This window comes from Citrus clementina, unplaced genomic scaffold (genome assembly GCF_000493195.1).
Source record: "Citrus clementina cultivar Clemenules unplaced genomic scaffold, Citrus_clementina_v1.0 scaffold_1, whole genome shotgun sequence".
Classification (NCBI taxonomy): domain Eukaryota; kingdom Viridiplantae; phylum Streptophyta; class Magnoliopsida; order Sapindales; family Rutaceae; genus Citrus; species Citrus x clementina.
The window spans coordinates 11022766-11046818 of NW_006263303.1; the positions used below are offsets into that span (position 1 = coordinate 11022766).

Here is a 24053-nt window from a genome sequence, read left to right on the forward strand (position 1 = left end):
CACCATATTGATTCTCATTTTAAACATTTTAATTGATTATTTTTAGTCATCAAATAAATTAATATATTTATTTCAGCTTTCTCTTTACTTTTTAAATATTTTCCTTAACATTTGAAAACTTCGACAGTAAATAAAAAATAGCACATAAAGAGTGCATGCAATTGCTATGTTTCTCATAAAATTAATTTTTTAAAAGTTATGACAACATAAGTTATAAAAATGTTTAAACGTACAAAAATTGAAACTTTCTTAATCTATTTGTGTTGAATTATTTTTTTATTTTTCTTTTGGGATCAAAGTCAAAATTTCATGAACTTGAATGTATTTATACTTAACTTTTGATGTTTATAAATGTTATGCCCATTTTATTATTCAATTAATTATATTTATTTATCTTTGAACTAAAATAAATCAAGAATTAATATTTTTTTGAATTCTAATTAAATTTTTAGCGCTCTATTTTCTTTTCAAATTAGTTTTATTAATTTTTAATTACTTCAACAAAAAATTTATGTTATTAATTATAAATATTATTCGTATTATTATCATTATTATTATTTATTTTTTACTCTTACTACAATTGTTATTATTACTATCTTGCCTCATGAAATTTGTTAACAATCTTTTTTTTTTCTTTTGGTTTAAACGAGTATCCTTCTTTTTATCTTCATTATTTCATGAGATTTTTTGAGCTTGATTGTACCTATACCTGAACTTCTAATCTTTATACACATTTATTCTCATTTTATCATTTTAATTAATAGTATTTACTTATATTTAAAATAAATTGATGCACTTATTCCATCTCTCTTTACTTTTCAAAACTTCATAAACTTATTAGACTTCACAAATTTGAATCAAAATTTAACAATATAAACAATCAGCACTTTCAATTGTTATTATTTATGAATTACAATCACAGAGATTGACCTGTTCTTGTTTTTCTCTGAAAAAAATTCTAATTTGAAAAATAAAATTCTATTTCAAATTAAAAAAAAAATGGAAAATCAGGTTTTAGACCAAGAAAAATATCAACTGTAACTAAAGAAAAATGAATCACATTGGTAAAAATACTCAATTAAACTGAATCTTCATTTACAAATGCCTGACTACTAATAGAATCACCGGAGTATAATTGAAAATTTGGACAAAGGAAAATAATATAAATAATAGGAGTAAAATAATCCACAATCCCTAAGATTAGAGTACCAAAAAAAAAAAATGAAATTACAAGTAACAAGAGTTCAATCTCTATTTTTATGTATTTACATTCTTGCTACAAATTATTGCTTCATGTCATATTTTCATTTACTCCTGCCACAAACAACAAGGTAGCAAGCAAATCAAAATCCTCCAAATGAAAAACTAAAGATAGAAACTCAAGAAATAAAAAGAAAAAGAATGAAAAATTGGAGAGGCAAGAGCAAAGCGACTAAACAGATGCCTTGATCAACTCTAAACATTCATATCATTTGTGGAACCAAACAAAATGTTTGCGCTTAACAAATCAAAAATATTAAGAAACCAAAAAACAAAGTCATCACACAACTAATGCAAATAAACAACACCATATGTCAATCCATATAAACCAACACATGTGCACAAGAGTACAATCCAAATGAATATTGAACAAATCCATCCGTCGTTTAATCAAATTTACAAATCCACAAATACAATTTCAAGCTAAAATGAGAAAGCCTATCATTCCAGTAGTGTTGAAATATACAAAAATAATAAATCATACCTTATAACATTGTAATCAACACTCTCAGCTAGGAAAATCAACAAGAAAATTATCTAACCATTTCATGTCATTTTTATGCTTAACCCAAAAGAAAAACATAGTTGAACAAATGGAAACATTAATTGAGTTCATAATTGACAAAATTGAAAGCTCATTTAACCTTAGGTTCTCTCACAATTATAATGCAGAAACAACATCATAGTCTCCATTTAAACCTCGTTGGATCTACACAGGCCTAAAAACTCAACTAATGAAATTGTTTATCTATAATATTTTCATGGTGAAAATAGAAGAAACTCATCAATAAACAGAATAACCAAACAAGATCAATCCCAAAAGAATTATATTACATGTTACAACTATAATCCAAGGAATTAAGACAAGCAGAAAAATCCAATAAACAATAAAACAAACAAAATTAAATCTAACAATCAAATAACTATAATTCAACTGAAATATTAAAGATTATGTGAGTTTTAGATCATTAAAATATCCCCTAACTAAAATAAAAATGCTATTCAATTACATGGGAAAAAATATTCAATTAAACTAAATCTGCTTTACACAAGCTGAAACTCTAAAAGAAGTTCACATTAATATTACCACTTAAACATAATTGAACCTTTAGACGAATAGAATTGGTTAAAAATAATATGAAAATTGGAGTAGAAAACTTCACAATTCCTAAGATAGAGTAAAGCCACAAAGATAAACAAATTAAAATAACAAAATTTCAATCTCTAATTTTCTACCATTTCCATTACTGCTATAAATTATTGCTTCAAGTCGTATTTTTATTTTCTACCGTGATTAAAGAACACTGTAACAAGCAGGTCAAAATCCTTTCAAATGAAAAGTTAAAGATTGTGGAAACTCAAGAAACAAAAGGAAAAATAATGAAAAACTGGAGAGGTAACACGAATGATTGAACAGGGAAGTTGAACGCAGAACATTCATACCATTTGAGGAAGCAAACAAAATGTTTATGCTTAACAATTTAAGAAATATCACGTAAAATCACTAGACCTCAATCCATACAAACCAACAAGTACTCTGCAAAGCCTGGTAGTGTGGCAAACAAAGCAATTGACAAGAATAATAACCTACAAAGTAGAGATAATCTTAAAGTGTCTTATCTACAAAATTCAAAAAGAAGCTTTGCATTCCATATGCTGACAAAGATCATAATTAATCAAATCCATGAAACACTTTCACTGTTTTAACATGCAAGCCGCAGTATCTTAAGTCTTTGTAATGAGAAAATTTAGAAGCACTTTTAAACAAGGTTCAGTTGAATCAAATAATTGGATCTAATATATAATACAAATGCTAACTCCCATACTAATTTCAACATAATGACCTTTGCTGCATACATTAAAATCATGACTATTACCATGTCCTCAATTTTGCGTCATACAAACAAATTTCATCATAAAACAAAGTACAGTGCTTTAAAAAAAAAGGCATTACAGGCTGCTGGGAATGAGGACTAGGGGCTGATGGGGTTGTAACGAAGATCAAAATCAATGCACTGAAATGAATAATGACAGAACTCATGCTATGAATTGTTTTAAATCATGTTTTACACCTAACAAAGGGTTAGTATATTAGAGGGATTGATACCTGGCATGTACTTCAGCAAACCAGGACCCCTGAAAATAAGAAAGAAAAGTTTTGCTCATTTCAAAAACACGCAAGAAAATAGAGCGTCTTCTCAGGTATTTTTCAAAAAAACTATTCGTTGTAACCTACGCAAAATTCTACTTGGCACAATCGTAAGGACCAATCCTAAGATTAAGATAAAGGCCTGCTTGCTGCACCAGCTTGATAAACTTCAATAGATCATAATACCCCTCCAAATAATACTAAAACCAATTAAAATAAAAAGAAAAAAAATAGCAACACATATATTGCAGAACTTATTTAAAATATTACCCTAGATTTGAGACCACAAGCAAACTGGGCCTCCTGATAAAAACAAATTAGATGCCATGAATAAAATTATTACAAGTCCACCAGAGAAATTGTCAGGATTATAGCGATTAGAAACCTCGCGTAACTTCATTTATCTTCACCAATGAAGATAGGTCAACATTTAACATTCTTTCACAACCAAGTACACCAAGTCTTACACATAAAGGTTTAAGGTTACAAAGTATAGTTACTTAAGACTCTAGATTTATCGTAAGGCAACTTAGAAAATTCCATTACCACACAAAGACCTGCGTCTATTTCTTATAAACATGGCAAGAATCACATCCAAGGTCAAGCAAATTCAACAACAAGCCCATACAACATATACCCAGCACATACACAACTCATTAGCCAATTTGAGGCACAAAACAATAGAATATTGTCATAAAACCACCATAATATCATTGGACTCAAATATAAGAATAATAGAAATATAATTATTCAATTGGATCATTACCCCAAATCACGAATACTAGCGAGACTACATTAATTCATGCTAATGTCAGCAGCACATTATTTAATAAAATCATTCAAACATAAAAAATCAGCTACATGCGAATCTAGAATTTAAAAGGAAATATATAATAATTTTTTGGAGAGAAGAAATCCCTTTCCACTTATATTGAAGATAATTCAATAAAATGACAAGCCCCAATTCGCAGCTCATCAAAACAAACCCCATTACTTTCATTTGCTTGATGATCGATAATGTGACCTTTTTTTTTTAATTTCTGATTTTTTTCCTCTTTGTGAACAACAGAATCTCAAGATGAAATATTGCAGTATGACTTAATTGTAACTCTATCTATTCAAAAGAAAAAAATGACAAGCCCTAGCAATTATCATTCAATTATCAATCCCTAGAAATCATCCCAATATTTCAAGTAATAATTTCTCAATTGTAAAATCAAATTATTGAAACTGAAATTTCAAGTAATATTCATAAACTAAACTGAAACTTCAAGCATATTTAGAGACATGATAAGATTTTAATCATATATTAAATTAGAGAGAGAGAGCTCACCGAAATTATTGGAAGACATAAGAGAGAGATACAGCAAGAGAGATGATTCATGACAGTGAAAAATTCAAGCTGAGAGTGATAGATTGAAGCTGAGCGCGAGAAATTGAGTGACGAATTGAGGCGAGAGTGGCAGATCGAATAAATGACACTCCTTCAACTACATCGTTGCTCTTTGCTGTGATGGGTGGTGAATATTCTTGAATACCAATTTCATTCATCCAAAATTCTGGATGTAGGCGAAAACAATAACAAAGAGAAAACACAAAGGTTGATATTATGAGAGAGAGGGTCATCACAATCCAACGGCAGTGATTTTTTAGTTAAGTTAATTGATGAAATAATAACTGGCATATCCGGTAGCCAAATGAGTAATCACGCATATTAACCATTGGATGTATCTACTTCTATCTAACGGTTGTCTTTTTTTAAAAATAAAATATTAAATTTAGCTGTATGAGATACAGACGCTGTATTACAAGCGGAACCCCATTTAAGATAGAACAACAACAACCGATTCAATCATGCCCTTTTCTCCCTAATAAATTATGAGTTCGGCTCCACAGTATCTTGACTTGACATGGGCCCACTAATCAAACTGCTTCTTCTATGTCATTTTATTTGAACTCAGCTACACTTTCAAGAAATATTCTCTCATCGTTTGTTATTTATTATTCAATCTGATTGACGAGTAAGTAATATGGGACGTTGATCAACATGTGTACCATTATATCCTATCATACACAAAAACAGCTAATAATTCCTCAAATCATTAAAAACTTTGATGTCATGGATGGCGTTTTCTTCATACGAATTTACATAAAAATATACGGGTCGATCCCAGAGGCTGAGCAAAATACACATGTATCGGTTACCACGCGTTTTACACTGCCCATCAAGATTAGCTCGCAAGTATTGACAATTTGAGGCCGTTGATTTACTTGCAATCACTTGACTCGTGGTCCAAGATTAAATAATAAATCTAACGAACTGCCTCCTCAAGTGGATACTTCTAGGCTTCTAACCGTTAAAAGCCATCAGCTCATAGGGACCAAAAAAATTATTTTTCTCCACGTGTCTTTTGACAATGGGATGTTGAAATTCAGCCTTTTTTAATTTTTATTTTAATTTATTGTTTTTATTTTTACAGGTTTCATATCTGATTTCTCTCCCGGTCCTGGAAACAAAAACCACGTAAAAATATGTGGTTTTTAATTAAATACCCTTTAATAATTTTAAAATTATTTAAATACCCTCTTTTTTTTTTTTCATGAATACCCTAATAAATATGAGTAAAATCGAAAATACCCTTAATGAATGCATCAAATTCACTCAATGAATTGTCTTCATATTATTTCCTCATTTCTTTCACCCAATTCCATTTTTGCTGCCGATTCTTTCAAAATCTCTCATAACTTCTTACACAAATACAATTATGTATTCATTTCTTTAACGCTCATTTTTTCTTTAAAGGTGCATTGCTTATTAAACAACCCAATAAGGTATGTTAATATTGTTGGGTTTTAAATTTTTTAATTTTTAGGAAAATTTAGAAAATTTCCTCACATTACAATGTTTTATTTTCACCATTTTTTCTTATATGTAGAAATATATGCAATGTAGGTTGTTTAATTATTTTTTTCAGCAATATAACTTATTTATGGCGAAAATGTTTTGCATCGTGCATTCTTTTGATACCGTGTACGTCATATAGTTAGTCATGTAGGTCGTGTAAGTAATATAATCGTGTAAGTCGTGTAGGTCATGTAAAAAATATAGTCGTGTAAGTCGTGTAAGTATTATAGTCGTGTATGTGATGTAGGTCGTGTACTTACTTGTATATGAAATTTGATATTATTGTTTTTATTGTATCATCAGATATGGTTTTGGTACGTGTGCCTATTCTCTTCAATGGTGAATAGATTGAGCAAAATGACGAGTATAAGTTCAAAGATTCCAAGGCTAAAGGGAATGGTCGTGCCTATTCTTTTCAATGGTGAATGGTCGTGTAGGTCATGTACTTACTTGTATATTACATGACCTTACATGACCAAATAGTGCGTTCATAAATTACAGCAAAAAAATAATTTTGCATATTCGACAGTTTGAGAAATGATGAGATTAATTATTATAAATAAACAAAGTTATCAGTTTACAATGTCAATATTTGGATAAGATACACTAATGGATATCGCAATTAAATATATTACAACCATTTAAAAAGTTTTTTTTTTATCTTCAAACTGCTTTCTTCCTCTGCCGAAGCATACATGCATACATGAGGAATGCCTGCATATAATAAATCCATGAAATCAATTAGAAACAACTCTTAATCAAAGGCTGGTTGAAAAAAAAACACTTTAGTTAATTCTTCCTATTAAGAAACCAAACTATTTCCACCAGCAAGCTATTTCCACCACTAACAGTGATGGCTTATAAAATTTCATATTAAGAAACCAAACTATTTCCACCAGCAATGACTTCATTTAAAAAAACAATACTCACATGTTAGTTGTTCTCTGAAAGTAATGACTGGTCATATAAAAGTCTTTCAGCTAGTTGCTTGCGATAAGAAGAGACATGTGCCTGCGTACAATTTGTTTGAATATCTTCACCACGTGCAAGTGTGTCCATGTAACGCAAAACAAACACACCACAATCTCCACTGAGAATTTTAAAAAATAGTCAACTACATACTGAATATATAACTATAACAGCAAAATGAAAAACATTGAGCATTTGGTTTGCTCACCAAGATTCTTGATGTGGCGTATTCTCTACACCCAAAACTGTCCAAACTTTGTTTTTTTGGGTAGTTTCAGGGTGCAAATCATACCGTAAAATCTTCTCCAGTAGAAGAGGAATAATAACAGCATATGGCAATAATTCTTTCAAAAATGTTGAGTCATTCATTACAGAAACCATGGAGTCATATATGGAAATTGTCTCCCTTACAATGTCAACCTCAGCAAGAATCCAATAAAGGTCGTGTAAGTGCAATACATGAAAGTCGTGTAATACACAACCTTGAATCCTACATAACCTTACACGACCAAATCGTGTGTTACATGACAAAATTATAATCCGCACAGTCCATCAATTTTTCACAATTTGCATGCAGCAAAACAACTAGAAATTTATTTTTGAACATGTAATGAGAGACCCGCAACTAATTAATCTATTTTTTCTATATAAACCCTAACTTTTTATTTTTTTCCCTGAATATCAACGAGAAAACTATTTATAGAGAATTACTTACCCCAACTAGTTAAATTATGACCATTTTACAATAAAGGATCAGCTCTCGTCGGCGATTATGTAGCGACGAACTAGGCTTCTCTTTCTTAGTTGTGGCAGCTTCCCCTTCTCAGGCTTAGTTTGCTCGTGTTGAAGTTCGATTTACCATGAATGGAGAATGAATGTTTGTTTCGGTAGAGGTGATGTCAGTGAGGGAATTGCAGTGTTTGTTTGTTTGAGTTTGACAATGGAGGGAATTGCAGCAAATGAGTATTTGTTTGCTTCGGTAGAGGGGGGAGAGATGCTATTCGTTGAGTTGAAATGTTTTAAAATGAGGGTAATTTAGTAATTTTTTATCAATTTTTAAAAGGTATCGATGGAAATTTTAACAAAAACAGATTTTAGGGTGTTGAGATAATTTTTAGAGTATGGAGGTTTACCGGGCGCAATTAACTCTAAAAATAACCTGACAGCTAGAGAAGAGGCTAGGCTGAGAACACAAACAATCACTAAAATTCACAAATTACACAGAGTTATGGAGAATCAAAACATAAAAGTGGAGGAACAGGGGGACGACGAGGGGGCGCCCATGGCGGGCGAGGTTCTTGAAGAAGAAGGAGAGATCGGCTCCAGCTTGACCATGGAGAGAGTCGCCGCAGCCAAGCAATTTATTGAGAGTCATTACAAGGCTCAGATGAAACACATCCAAGAACGCAAACAAAGGTTCGTTTATTGCTAATTTGTATAAAAGAATTTTTTATTCTACATTAATTTTCTTTATTTGTTTATCTGTGCATATGTAATTTTCGTGTTCCATTTTGGAAGGATCTCCTTTGACTTTTTGTACATCTTATTTGCATGCATTGTTGTTGTCGTTTTGTTTCTTAATGGAAATCTTCGGGTAAATAAAATGTTCTCCACTGATTGTTAATTGTTAGCTATTGCGGATATCTTGGGTTTACATAATGTGAAAATTTTAATTGCATTTGAATAAAAGATATGGTTAATAAAGGGAATTTGGAATTAGGAAGATAATTCACGGTTGATTTGATTTTCCTCTGCAATTTGTTCTGTGGAGTGTGGAGCACTGGATCATGTAGTCGGCAATGTCAAACTCTGTTATTAGGAATGCAGAGTACAAATAGGGAGAGGATACTTTTGTTAAAATTTCAGCTGACCGAATCTGAATCTAACTAGATATTATCATGGAAAACCTAACTGTAAAGAGTGTTTCCTGTTTGGAATATCATGTGTAATAGCATAAAGTTAATTCCTGCAATAAGTTTTGAAGGCTAAAGGAAATTCAAAAGGGATTTAAGCTATACATTTTAGTAGTTTGCCTATGGTTTTGAAACCATTAAATATGTACACTCTTATTTGGGAAGTTGTCTTCACTGGCATCTTAAAGATTTTGGCACTTTCAACATAATAAATGAGGTGTGAGTATAATTTTTTTTTTTTTAAAAATCAAGAGCATTTTTCCTGCATTGGAAGGATGAGGTGTGTTTACCTTCACTGTTTTACTCCTTTAGATACGAGTGATTGTTTATTTCATTTTCCTCGCACTCCATGTGGCAAAACCACACAAATCTTCAAAGGTTGTTTGCAATTTTGTTGAAAGTAAGGAGAGCTGCAGGAATATGTAATATTTGAAAAATATGTGTAAATGATTTTGTCTTTACTTTTTTTTTTAATAATTTCCTATTACCAATAGCATCTTTCCTGTCCATGCCTGCGAACTTGTTTGATTGCCATTCCGGTTTCTAGTTCGTGCGTACAAACAATCACAAACAGAGAAACAAAAGCATAATAGTGCATGGATAGCATTTTCCATTGAATTCATCAAACTTTGAATTCTTCTATTTTTCTTTTAGCTTTCAATTTCGATTTTTTTGCTTTAGCTTTCCTTCATTGTGACCATTTGCTATGAAAGTATAAAAGTACTTATGTTTATGGTAAAATGTTTCTTCTTTCCATTTTCGATTGCTGCACTACACTAGAATTATTACCAAGGGTTCCCCCAGCTGCAACATCCGTAGGCATCCAGAAACAAACTAAGTACTATACCCCCAGAAACAATCTAAGTACTATATACACAAGCAAATTCTACTTTTTGACTTGACTCATATCATATGTAAAAAATTCCTAGTGCATTTTGACACTTAGTGAATATGTCAAAAACATCCTTGTGCATTTTGAAACTAAGAAAAACATAATGTCCTTTATCAGTGATATTTACCTTTTCAATGACTTTTTTGACAATGGAGTTTCCTTTGATCTTGGTATTTTTCCTGGCATATCATTGTCAATGTTAGGCGCTCGGTGCTGGAAAGAAAGTTGGCATCTTCAGATGTTCCAGAAGAAGAACAAATCAATATACTGAAGGATCTGGAGCGCAAAGAGACTGAATATATGCGTTTAAAAAGGCATAAGATTTCTGTAGATGACTTTGACCTCTTAACCATTATTGGAAGAGGAGCTTTCGGAGAGGTTAGACACGCATCCTTTGAATAACATTTGAGGAGATTTCTTTAAAATTATCCTTAATTCTTGGATAATAAAAAGGAATTATTGTGCTAAATTTTCTGATTGTATTTCAAAATAACAGACAATAACAATTACATTATGATCTAAGCAAAACAAAAGCTGTCCTAACTAATCTTGAATAAATTTTCAATTATCATCAACCATTCTGACCTCGATACCTGATATGCTGATAATGTGGAGGCAACTAATATCAATAAATTGGCAGACCGGAGGTAAAAATTGAATAAGAAAGGTTATTGCACTAAATCTTTTAGTAATAGATACTTAAGTGCGTAGAGTATGATCCTCATCATTGTTTCTTAATGATAATGGGGACCCTTGAGTCAGTCGGTTTAACTCTCATTGTGATAGCACAACTGAATCTTATTTTCCCTGTAGCCAAAAGTAGTCTCCAAAAGCATCAAATCCACCACTTCCCTTATAGATATTTAAGTGATGTGGAGGCAATGTTAGAGTTCAATGATGGTACTACTGGTGGCAGGGGTACACTATTGCTGGTGATGGTCAAAGTACCAAAGGCATCAGTGATGTCAGAGGCCTGCTGAGGGCTAAGTTGCTGGAATATATTATGGTAGAGAGGCTGGATATTGGTGATGAGGGGTGATGCCAGTGATGGCATTGTTGAATGAGGTAGCAGTTGCATAGGCAACATAGAGTTCATAGAAATACTGAAATTAATGATTTTTGGTGTCTTAAGAATTATATTGTGGTTTTTGTGATAATTGTAGTGGGCATGTGCAACTGGGTTTAGTCTTGGTGGATGTTGTGGGGTGAAATGGTTTGGGTAGTGATGATTTTGTGCTAGTGCTAAAGATGTATTAAGCTCGTAGAAATAGTAAGTGGTGTTGTGTTGTTGATCTGGTTTTGATGGAATATCAGATTTACAACAGTTTACAGACCATTGTACTTGCTGTTCTCGAGTCTCACCTTATGGATGAGATGTGCATCCCAGCTATTTTAGGATTTTAACATTTCCTAGAACTGAATTACCATCGGAGTAGGTGGCGAAGTCTGTAATGCAGTGTTGGTTTTAGGGTTTGGAACTCCATGCTATTAGTTCCCGTGAAACAAACGAATAAGGCCTAGTTAGTAATTTGAGTCAGAACTGATTATGTTATTCTGCTAAAATATAAGTCATATGAGGCCTTCTTTTTCCTTTTTTTTTTAAAAATAATTTTTAATCTGAATTCCAATATTTAGACTACACTTTTTTTTCCCTTTTTCTTTTTAAATATTTTTTAATCTGAAGTCCAACCTTTAAACTAAATGATAGTGGATGGCCTTCTCCATTCCTTAAACTTCCCAGTTATCACCTTTACCATAGTTCAGTTAAATTTGAGCCTCAATTTTTTATAGTTTGACTGTGTTTTGAGGTGGTTTATATGTTCTTCTAACTTGGTGTTGCAGACCTTTTGATGGAAGTTTGTTAGGAGCTTATATATTTTTCTTTTCAGGTTAGATTGTGTCAGGAGAAAAAATCAGGCAATATTTATGCCATGAAAAAGTTGAAGAAGTCAGAAATGCTTAGCAGAGGACAGGTAAGATCCAAAATATTTAGTCATTTTTACTTTATTCTTTTAGCAAAAATATTATGTGGCTTAGAACAAATGCTGTGCCCCCTTTTTTTTCAAGGCTATAGCTGAATCCTCTGCATGAATGTTATACCTTCTGTTTTGTCTCAAGAAAAAGGTGGTTGTTGGTTCCATGTCTCATCTGCTTGTACTATTTTCTTGAATTTTTTTTTTTGTTTCATAACCCGATGAGCTGTATTAAACTCATGATCCATAGGTTTGAATGATACATGCTATACAAAAGTTTTCAGTAATGTGAATGATTGACTTTGCAAGCTTAGTTTGATGAGTGGTGACTGGTAAGAGATGGAGAATTGGATTGGGAACTGTAATATCCATGAGAAGTTAATAATTTTACACTAAGGAGAAGATAAGAGATTTGGTTTGATGTTTTGGTCATGAACAAAGAAGAGAGATGAGTATTATATTGGAAAGTATATGAAATCTTATTGCTACTTATATGCCCTTTTCCTTCTTATAAGAATCTCTGGTTTGGAAGCTGTTATTTCGGGCAATAAAATCTGCGGAGTATCATTTCTTATTAGAGGGATACAAGGAATACAATACAAATTAATAACATTGTTGTTTGATTGCTGCATAGCTCACACTATTCATTCTCATTTTCCCATTGGAGTGGATCAAGGATAGGATACAAATTAATAACATTGTTGTTTTATTTCCTCATTGCTCACATTATTCATTCTCATTAATTGCATTGAGTTTTGTGTTTTCATCCAACAAATAAGCTCATGCTGCATCAGTTTGCATACAATTGTTTGTACAAAAGGTTTGTATGCTTGTTATTCATCTTTTGATTAGTAAATAAGATGCCTAGAATCATGGTAGTTTGTAAAGTGACAATAAGACTAATTCCATGGCATCTCTCACAGTGAAGAAGGATTATTCCTTGCTCAATATTTTACTTTGAAGCAGCTGCTTTTTGTAACAGCTATTGTCTCTATCCTTGAATCTCATAGCACCAAGGGAACATCAGCCATTTTCAATAATTATGTATGTCACTTCAATAGTTGCGAGTTTCTTGACACATTACTGATGTTATACGCCACAGGTTGAACATGTTAGAGCTGAGAGGAATTTGCTTGCTGAAGTTGCCAGCCACTGCATTGTGAAACTCTATTATTCCTTTCAAGATGCTGAGTACTTATATCTAATTATGGAATATCTGCCTGGTGGTGACGTGATGACTTTGTTGATGAGGGAGGAGACTCTAACTGAAACAGTGGCTAGATTTTACATTGCTCAAAGTGTTTTGGCCATAGAATCTATTCATAAACATAACTATATTCACAGGTTCATATTTTCATGTTTGTTAAAAGAAAAATATTTGGGAACAAAATATCTTGAAGTTCATTATATTTATAACTTGATGAAATCTTGTTGGCTTAACTAATTCACGACCATGCGTATGTTCATTTATTCTACAGAGATATAAAACCTGACAACCTTTTGCTGGACCAAAACGGTCATATGAAGCTCTCTGACTTTGGTCTTTGCAAGCCTCTTGACTGCACAAATTTGTCTGCTATAAATGAAAATGAAGTTCTAGATGATGAGAATTTAAATGAATCAATGGATGTTGATGGCCGCTTCCCAGAATCTGGTTGTGGGAGGCGCTGGAAAAGTCCCCTTGAACAGTTACAACATTGGCAGATAAATAGGAGGAAACTGGTACGTAGTAGTTCCCCATGTCTGATCTATAGATATGACCCTCCTGTACATCTATGTTTATCTTTGATTGCCGATTAAGTGAAATTCAGACTGGATCATAAAGATGAGAGTTCAAGCAACTGACATTTGTTTGGAAAAAAAAAAAGGGAATGAAAAAAAAAAGGGAAATTTGACTACATAGCTATATTCAACATTGTGCATGAGTTTGTTTGCACTAAGAAATTTCATTTATTTGGTTAGGCATGGAAAGTAAAAAGCGATATTGGATAATTCTGTTTCAATTCTCTGAAACTATTGGGTATATTGGTTACCATACAGTGAAGATTTAGTTGTCATCATGATTAAACTTGTTCAAAACAAATAAACCCCCTCGATAATCCGTTACCGTTATGGCACTTCTTTTTGTGCATCTTGGATAAACTTTAGAATTTTGTTGCCTTCATTTATCTTTTTCCTTTTTGTTTTATCAGTGCTTCTCTTGTATGCTTCTGACAGGCAGCAGGCATTTATTGTTGGGTGAATTCTTACTTACTGCAGAGAACTGGCAACAATCTTAGTTGTGTTATTTTGGGAATAATTTAAGTATTTTTTTTATTATTGATCTTGAATATTTACAGTTAGAAGGATCTTTGTTTTTAAGTTTATGTTTTCTTCTTATTTTGACAGGCATATTCAACAGTAGGCACGCCTGATTATATTGCGCCAGAAGTGTTGCTGAAGAAAGGATATGGAATGGAGTGTGACTGGTTAGCATATTGGAATGAAACTCTTTCTTGTAACTATTTGTCTGACATTATGTTGTATGTTTGACTTTTGTAATAGGTTTTTAAATTTTCCTCGGAGAGCATTGATAGAAGTGGAAGTGAAAAATAACTTTTGATGGAATTGTTTTTGTTTTATGTTTTTCCTATGATTGATTTTATATGACTGCTGTTTACTGCATTTTTCTTTTTTATCTTTTACAAGGATTGTCCTTCTGATTTGGAGGTTAAATTCAGGTTAAAAAGAAGGATTGTCCTTCTTTTTTATATAAATGACTTAGAAATTTTTCTTTTCGTAAACTTTTCTACCAGAACCCCCTAAAGATTATGCATTTATATTTTTAGTATAACATATTAGAAGAGAAACAAATTGATGCGATGCGTGGTTCTCTGTATTTTCTTTTTCTTCATATTTGTAATAAAATTCTTTTGTCCATTTCATGAATTCTTATCAAGTTTTGTGCTAGCAGGTGGTCACTTGGTGCCATAATGTACGAGATGCTTGTTGGTTATCCCCCTTTTTACTCTGATGATCCAGTAACAACATGCAGAAAGGTTTACTTTTAAGATGCAGTGTGGCCTCGGTCACAGTATCATATTGAATCTGTTTTCCACCTCATCTGTCATATTTCTCTCTTCTCACATTTAATTCATTATTAGTTGTAAACTTACATAGGCTATGCTCTGTATGCGTGTTTGAGTTCAAGACATTTCATTGGTGGCATCAGATAAGATAAAAAATAAAATATTATAAAATCTGTCCTTATTTAAAAAGACTCATTAAAGTTCATTAAATTGAGTTGTTTAATGCACTAACGTCATGGGTTGTATTGCAATTTCTAAAGAATGAATGAATGGTTTAAATTCTTCTCATTTCCTTGCATGTATTTCAGATCGTGCATTGGAAAAATCACTTGAAGTTTCCGGAGGAGGCAAGATTGACGCCTGAAGCAAAGGATCTTATTTGTAGGTTGCTTTGTGATGTTGAGCATAGGCTTGGAACTCTTGGGTCTGAGCAAATTAAAGTTCGTTCTTGTAGATTACAATATCTTCTTTAACTTCATGTTTGCTATTGCTCTTTAGCACATCTATTAACATCAAATTGTCATCAGGCTCATCCTTGGTTCAAAGATATTGCATGGGACAAACTCTATGAAATGGAAGCAGCATATAAACCAGAGGTCAATGGTGTACTCGATACCCAAAACTTCATGAAATTTGATGAGGTAATGTGTTTCACATATTCAATTCTTCCATTAGTTAAGAAACAGGTTATTAATTGTTTTGTTTGCCTAGAATTAACTGAAAGCATTCGTCTACAGTTCTCTAAGTATAGATAGGGAAAAAGGGGCTAGTCCTACTGGTAAATTTGGGATTTGAATCCAAAACATTTCGTGATATCCATTTTCATTAGGTTTGACTGTTTTTATAGATTTCAGGAATGCTATCCTCTGTATAAGGCAGCCTTTAAACCTTAATAGTTAAGTAGATACATGGTAATAAATTGAAATATCTTAAGAACCACTTTTAGGACTGTTCGGTATTCTTTGGGCTTTGAAAATAATCATTTTTAGCTGTGCTGAAGAAATGATCAGCTGTAAAGATAGCAGTAAGGTGTTTGGTTAGTTTTGTTTTTAAAAGTACTGTCAGTTATATATATATATATATACACACACACATAAATATATATTTCCTTTTATAAGAAAAGAAAATTATATGCTTTTGGTTGATTTTACAGTTAAAATGTTGTGACAATGCATATGACTAAAATCCACATAATGCCAAGAAAAAAATATTTTCATGCATGATGTGTGTGAATGTAGTAATTATGAAGACGTTTGGTATCTACATGCCAAACAATTATTATTTTATTAAAATAATTGTCAATTGAGAATCTAATGTTTACTTTTCTAATTTTTTGTTTGTTTTATTATATCATGATAATAAAAACTTAATATTTCTTTCATAAAAAATTAAGATTTTAAGTAATAAGGATCTTGTTAAGCTTAAAATTTAATGATTTTATTTTATGGTTAGAGATGGAATTGAGTAATGTGTGCAAGGAAAATTTTGAGTTCGTATAAATTGTTTTCTCAATACCAAAATTTCGAAAAGCTACTCCCTCATTGCTTCAAAATGCCTTTAAGGTATTTTTGCCAGGTTGATTAGAAGAAGAAAAATTAACAAACACCAAAATACCTTTTTAGTTTCCTAGACTCACTTTTGAGCATCCCAACAATCCCAAACAATAGGGTCATATTCTTCATTTATGTCTAGTTATTATTCTTCTTGTGTCATTATTTTTAAGATATCTTTCTAATACCATGTGACTTAGTTATAACTGTGCCATAGGTGGAGTCCCAAACACCAAAAAGAACAGGATCTGGACCCATGAGGAAGGTATGTAACTTTGGTGCAGATGAATTGCAAACGTAATTTGCTTAAATTTAAGTAAGCTGTTCAAATATCTCTATTTTAAGTAGATTACTATGTGAGAGAAATTTCCTTTATTTAAAGCTTACACAGAGGGCAAGGTGATTTTCAGCCATCAAGTCCATTCAACAGCTTTTAATTATAAAGATTTCAGATGGGTCTGGTTCATTATTAATCCCAGAAAACATGGTTTCAGGAATATAGTTATTATTTCTTTCTTGCATAAGATTGTCTTCACACTGCTTTTCAAAAACATTATGTAATGTCATCTAATGGTATATTTCTATGTGTATATATAAGTGAGAATTACTTGTGGAAGTGTGCCATAATTTTATTAAAATCAATCTCTGCTTCTGTCCATAAATTTGGTTTGCATATTAACTCATCTTGAATTTCCTAGATGACACTGCATACCTGTAAAAATTAATCTATGTGATAAAAGTTATTGTTTTTCAATCTGGCTTACTGAAAGCATCTTATTTGTTCTCTTTGTCAACAGATGATGTTAACTCCTAAAGATCTCAGTTTTGTTGGGTACACATATAAGAATTTTGAGGCTGTCAAAGGTATGCACAATCGTATTGGTATGGGAATACTACTCAAGTTTATGCTTTACTGTTCTTCTTTCATCTTTTACTATCTGACTTCCTAATGTGATACGCTGTCATCCTAATATTCTAATAACTCTCTTCGGCTTCTATAGGGAGTCTTTACGTATTGGTCAAATTTATCTTTTATTCTTGCTCATGCAGTAAAATTATCATTTCCCAGCTTCATAATATTAGACTTGCATGTGTACCATGCATGAAACAATAGCTGAAGTATGCATCTTATTGAAAATCCACTTTTTTTCAGATATTGAAATTGATTATGTATGCCATGTCTTTCTTGGCATGAAGTAGACTCCATATAAAAACCAGTTGTAATAATTAAATGTTTGAATTCATTTTTACATCGTACTTTTCGAAGCTCTTACCTTGCAGCATATAGTAATCAAGCATGACCTTTTACATTAAAATTGGGTTGAAGACAGGCTACCACTTAGCTCAACTATTATTTTCAGCTTTAGCGAGATCTATGATTATTGTTTTAAGTAATAACCAGAAACAATCATCTGGTCTGCTGAGATCATAGCCCATTAACATTCTTTCAAGGCTTCAAACATTTGCAAGTGCAATTTGTGTTCATTTGTTCTCTAATTTAAGTATCCATTAATGTATTTTCTGATGTCCTTTTATCCTGATATAGCCAGCAAACTTTTTTAATTATTCACACAACCACTGCAGATAAAAGGAGTACGTTGCCAGATCGGCTGTCTGCTGACTATATACAATGTAATGGATGCCCAATTTGTATAACAACATAGCCTCCTTAAGCGTATGTGCGCCATTTATATTCATTCAATGGCACTAATTAATGATTTTCTCTTCTAGGTGATTCTACAATTGACAATTCTTCTGAAAGTACAACTGACAACACAAAGAGACAGACACATGCATCGTCAGGGGATGCCATGTAAAGCATCAGCATTTTGCAATAGCCAGAGATGGGGTCGACCTGCTTATTTTTCAGTCAGGTTGCTGCCACTTTTTGCATAATTTCTAATTGTACAGCTATATTAGGACTTCTGGGAAGCCCTTTTTGATGGTAGCAGCAGTAGTTGTAATTGAAAGTTTTGCATTTATTTAAGATTTTTATGGAGGTTCTGATTGCCGAGGTTGGCAATCAAAGGTAATATGCCATTGCTTGTGGCAGCTTTTGGTCCTCTGTTGTTCTTGATAGTTTAGGAGACTGAAACCTAGTAACTGTATCTTTATCTGGAAGAACCCTACTGTTATGATGCAGCGAAAGTTTAATGTTTTAATAGTTCGTTGATTCTTGAGAGTACTGAAATAAAAGAATAGTTGAAGTTCACATTTATTCACATTTATTCGAAAGATACCATGAGCCTAGGGGATTAGGATTCGTTGATTCTATAGAATGCTGAGAATTAGCTAAACTATACAGCTCACACTAAGCTTTGAAAACTGAATATTAGTGAATTCAACTCTGCCTTCAAAAGCTATAAGAGGATTATTTATACTATTAGTAATTATCCTAAATCATAAGGAAAAGTGAAAACGAAGTTTTAAACTTTTAAGAAAAAGAATAATAAACTTTAGATAATAAGTAAACCAATTTAAATATGATAAGAGTTCTTAATTTACATCACTCTCCTAGGATGGAGAGAATTCTCACTTAAATTCAGGTTGTTATGAACAACATCTTCATCATGATCACCTCTTAAAGGAGTAAGACACTAGACATTAAATACATCTGCAATATGAATATGACTAAGAAGCTTTTGTCTATAGCCATTATGATTTATCTTCTCTGTAATATCCAAAAGTTTGATCTTCTTAGCTGGAAGCTTGTTGTACTCTCCAACTAAAAGCCTCTCTTTGGTTAGAATTGCCCAAACAAGGTTTCCTATATGAAATTCTAAACCTTAACACTTTTTGTTTGCCTTAATTTTATAACCTTATTGGCCTTCTTCAGGGACTCGTGTACCAGTATGAATTTTCTGAAGCAACTCAATTAAATCTTCTGACTTGCTGCTTTTCGGAATTAAATCTGGAACTAGGGCTAAGTTGATGGGTGCTCGTGGATTATATCCATAATTCACCTAAAAAAGGACTTAATCCAATACGATGTTTAACATAATGATTACGTCAACTATGCCTTTTGATCTTATGCCTTCAAGTTATCGTCAACTAGATTACGTAGGTGGTTTGTTAAAGAATAGTTGATAACTTCAGTTTAACCATCTGTTTGTGTGTGATAAGCACTTCCGAGATTTATACGATTGTTAATCAATTTCCATATCATCCTTAAAAAATGATTGAGAAATTGTGTGTCTCGGTCATATGCAATTTATAGACTTCTTTGAAGAATAGATGAGCAACAGTCAAGGCATCTGTAGTCTTCTTGCAACTAATAAAGTGAGCCATTATAAAAAACCAATCAACAATGACAAGTATTGAATCTATACCTCTTTAAGTAGGAGGTAATCAGAAAACAAATTCTATACTAATTTTAGTCGAAGATTGTGTTAGAATTAGCAGCAGTATACATAATCCTGCATTAGTTGCAGTATATTGAGTGCTGGAGAATGCATATTTATAAAAGGTAAAATCTTCATTTTGCATTCCACACTAATTAACATTTCTACTTTTATGTATTTAAGTCTTTTAAACTTTAATTATGTGTGTTTTGTTATAGTTTGAGTATTTTATGTATTTTAGGGATATTGTGGTCATTTTACGATTAATGAAAAGTCAGATGGAAAATAGATAATATTTTTGAGTTTAGAACAACTGAAAACCCTAGAAAGGGCATAAAAGACAAAATTATGCTTTTGAGATTTTTGTAGGGCCCAGCTGACGTGGCATTGATGACGTGGCATTGACCAGATGATGTGGTGTTCACCGATGATGTGGTAGCATATTAGTAGACCTGATGATCTATTCCAACCAATTAGATCTTGTCACATGGCATAACTTGAGCATTCGAATTGTTTTCATCAAAATGACCATGATTTACTCATTATATTTATCAATAAGGAAGTCCCCCTAATTTGGTAGCTCTAAATTGAAATTTGAGTTTCATTTATGTAATTCTCTCTCCATCTTGTATTTTTTATGTGTTTTAATAAAACTACCATTTTACCCCTAGTTCAATCATGAGTGACTAATTTTATTTTAAGCTTGGATTGAAGGTGAGATCTCAACATGATCCATGGGCTTAATCTGATAAATTTATTTTGTTTTCCTCTTTGATTTATGTAGTTGTTTTGACTCATTATTGATAAATAATATCTCTTGTCTAGATTTTGCATGGTTTACCGGCTCCCTAGCGAAAGATTGTCACTATCTAGTGCAATGAGTACTTTACAACATATTTATTAGAAAGAGACTCCCCTCTATTATTTGTGGGCTGTCTTGACTCAGTGTTGACAGAGAGTGCATCTAAGTCATTTAGTGGATGGTATCACGTTGTTTACAAAAGGATTGATATCATTTGGCACAACGTGTATCTGACACCATACTTTTTGGAAGATCATTATTTTCTGGCACACTAAGCGTTTGATACTATATTTATTATATTGAGGATTATAAGGAGTGGAAATACCCCTTTATAAATTGATTGGAACTAAAAATAAATATTAAGCCCATGGTAAAGAGTTGGACATGAATCCGGAGACTCAAGTGTTTTATTTGATTTATTTCGTTCTTAATTTATTTATGCTATTTTTATTTTAAATCTTAGTGTTGCTCAAAAATTATCTCCAGCCAATTCACATACACATGTATAAAATTAACGCTACACATAATTAAATATATCTCCCGTGGGATTGACACTCGTTCACCATAAATTTATAGTACAGTAGATTCGTACACTTGTGAGTACCATAAAATTTGCATAACAAGATTTTAACGTTATTGTCAAGAAGGTAAGTCATTTTAATTTGTAGAGGTAATTTTGTTTTTGTTGTAAATATTATGTAAATGACTTTGTGTGTAGGTTTTGAGTGTGCTTTCATAGTAAGTATTTAACAGCGTGGTAAATCAGTATTGTAGCTTCTCTTCTATCTTTATTTTCATTAGTTTTGTTTTTAATTTTTATGCATTCCTTGCATGCACGATCAAAGGTCACAATCACATGATCTAGAACTTATATAAACCTTAAACTAGAAAAGACACTTTGCACATATCAACACATTGCATCAAAGGTTAAAATTGAGGATAAAATTGAAATAAATTTGGAACAACCACAAGCGCTGGAAGAGGAATACTTCAGTCCTCTAAAATTTAAGCACATCATGCATAAGATATCCAAATGTAGCTATTAGGAGTTTTGATTGAAATCTAATGTGCGAAATTATCTCCTATCATTCTATGGCCTAGAAAACGAAGACACATACAATCATTTGAATGATTTTCATGCTATTTGCCAAGCTTTTAAATATGAAAATTTTTTAGATGAAGATGTGAAACTTAGATTATTTTTCATTTTATCTAAAGAATAGAGCTCGTTCATAGTTTGATACATTGCCTGCTAATAGTATTATATCATTGGAACAAATAGTAATTAAATTTTTAAATAAATATACTTCCAGTGTATAAAACCAATGCTATTTACAGGAAAATCTCAGAGTTTACTCAGAGAGAAGATGAGCAGTTTGTCGAAGTATGGGAGTGGTTCAATGTGCTACTCTTAAAGTGTCTAAATCATTGGTACAAGAAATGACAACAATGTCAATATTTCTTAGAGGGACTATTGCCACGTGCAAGAATGGCTAATGGCGACAAATGGAGTTGAGCTAATGTCTAAAAGCACAGAAAAAATTTGGAATTTCTTCTAGCGAGAAGCGGATAATTTCCAACAGCGAAGCCGATCATTCAAGAATGTGAGAAAAATCAAGGAAGTAAATGAAGTCCACATTAGGGAATCGAGATTTGACATCAAGGAAGCCAAAGCAATAATGAGGGACTTTTTCGCCAAATAACATCATTAAGAGTTGCCAAATCAACGAAGCCACAAACCTACAATCAATTTGACCATGATTCATACATAGATCAAGCTAATGCCATAAATGTGATAAGAAAGTAGTTGAACTACGGTCCTTACTCTAATACCTATAATCCTGGATGGAGAGACCATCCCAACTTTTCATCGTATCAAGGATTCCAATAGAACAAGATAACAGCTCCAACTCTTTTAATATCGCCAGTTCATCAAACTCCTCAAGTTTCTCAGCCACCATTTAGACAGTACAATTAGAATCAGAGCTACTCATAGCACAAACCATGGGAAAAGTAAATTTCAAAAATTTAATCCACTCCACACTAGAACAACAAAATTACACTGTTAATGAGCTGCGGAATAAGATAAGAGTTGGCATCAATTCCTAAGCACAATTGATTTCAAACCTTGAAAAAATGGTGGGTCAACTTGCTTATTTAATTCAAACTTTGGTGGTGATTGTTGAGAAAGAAAAATTCTCAAGCCAACCAGTTCCTTAATCTTAAAGAAGCACAAGAAGTGAGCACCAGTTCACCACAGCAGCATGAAGAGAGCAAAGCCATCATGACCGTGTGAAAAGGCAAAGAAGCCAACAACAAAATAGAGATGCCGATGAAAAAAATAACTCAAGTTGAGCCCTTGGACTTTGAGGACTCATCACCAAAAGAGAAAGAAGAAAACAGCCTACGAGAATACATCCTCAAAAGTCTTTTTCCTTGGAGGTTAGCTAAAGTAAAGAAGCGAAATTCCACAGGTGAGATTATGGAAATTTTTAAAAAGATACATGTTACTATCCCTTTGCTTAACGTTATAAAATAAATGCCCTTTTTTGCCAAGTTTCTTAAAGACCATTGCACTAAAAAGACAAGCATTTACGTTCAAAAGAATTTTCTGAACTTTTTGGTTCTTTAACTTCTTCTCCTTTTGGTTCTTGAAGCTTCTAAACTTTCTTCACCTATTGGATATCTTGAAGAATTTTTTGGCAGTCATTGCCATATCTTCATCTTCAAATTCGATTTCTTTATCACTTTCAGATTTTGAAGCTTTAAGAGTAATATTTTTCTTCTTGTTGCCTTCATCACATTTTTCAACTGCTAAATCTTCATCATAAGAAATAAGTGAGCCCATTAGATCATCAATAGACAAAGTGTTTAAATCTTTGATTTCTTTAATGTCAGTTCTCTTAGGTCTCCATACTTTTGGTAAGGACCTAATAATTTTCTTCACCTTTCCGTTATTTGAAAAGGTTTTTCCTAGAACTCCGAAAGTGTTCACAATATCTGTAAATCTAGTATACATTGAATGTACACTCTCATTTTTGTTTCATTTGGAATAATTAGTATTGTCTAGTATATCTACTGATTTTAGACTCTTTAACTTGATTTGTACCTTCATGAACAACTTCAAGTTTCTTCCAAATCTATATGCATTAGAACAACCTAAGACTCTGTGGAATTCTTTCTTATTTAAGGCACAAAATAAGACATTCATGGCTTTAGAATTTAAAGAGA

The 24053-nt window shown here is 32.2% G+C and overlaps 1 protein-coding gene and 1 long non-coding RNA gene across 5 annotated transcripts; one reads left to right on the forward strand and one right to left on the reverse strand.

Moving 5' to 3' along the window:
- Nucleotides 1–1113: 1113 nt before the first annotated feature.
- LOC18056075 lies at nucleotides 1114–5055 on the reverse strand. 2 transcript variants are annotated; one of them, XR_002904066.1, is made up of 3 exons: nucleotides 4743–5055; nucleotides 3368–3396; nucleotides 1114–1314 (listed from the first exon to the last, which is right to left on the reverse strand). It is a non-coding gene; the product is annotated as an uncharacterized LOC18056075 (long non-coding RNA). The 2 variants fall into 2 exon arrangements; XR_002904067.1 differs by lacking the exon at nucleotides 3368–3396 and having other exon boundaries at nucleotides 4743–5054.
- A 3347-nt stretch (nucleotides 5056–8402) lies between these two features.
- On the forward strand, nucleotides 8403–18891 carry LOC18056077 (serine/threonine-protein kinase tricorner). 3 transcript variants are annotated; one of them, XM_006451469.2, is made up of 13 exons: nucleotides 8404–8699; nucleotides 10292–10466; nucleotides 11978–12061; nucleotides 13164–13405; nucleotides 13540–13783; nucleotides 14450–14529; nucleotides 15015–15099; nucleotides 15438–15569; nucleotides 15657–15770; nucleotides 16897–16944; nucleotides 17477–17543; nucleotides 18264–18311; nucleotides 18411–18891. In XM_006451469.2, the coding sequence occupies exons 1-13, from the start codon at nucleotides 8512–8514 to the stop codon at nucleotides 18494–18496; spliced, it is 1593 nt and encodes a 530-aa protein (XP_006451532.1). In that variant the 5' UTR covers nucleotides 8404–8511; the 3' UTR covers nucleotides 18497–18891. The 3 variants fall into 3 exon arrangements, 2 of the variants coding, with proteins under 2 accessions (XP_006451531.1, XP_006451532.1); XM_006451468.2 differs by lacking the exon at nucleotides 18264–18311 and having other exon boundaries at nucleotides 8403–8699; XR_002903858.1 differs by lacking the exons at nucleotides 18264–18311; nucleotides 18411–18891 and having other exon boundaries at nucleotides 8403–8699; nucleotides 16880–16944; nucleotides 17477–17528.
- Nucleotides 18892–24053: the final 5162 nt, after the last annotated feature.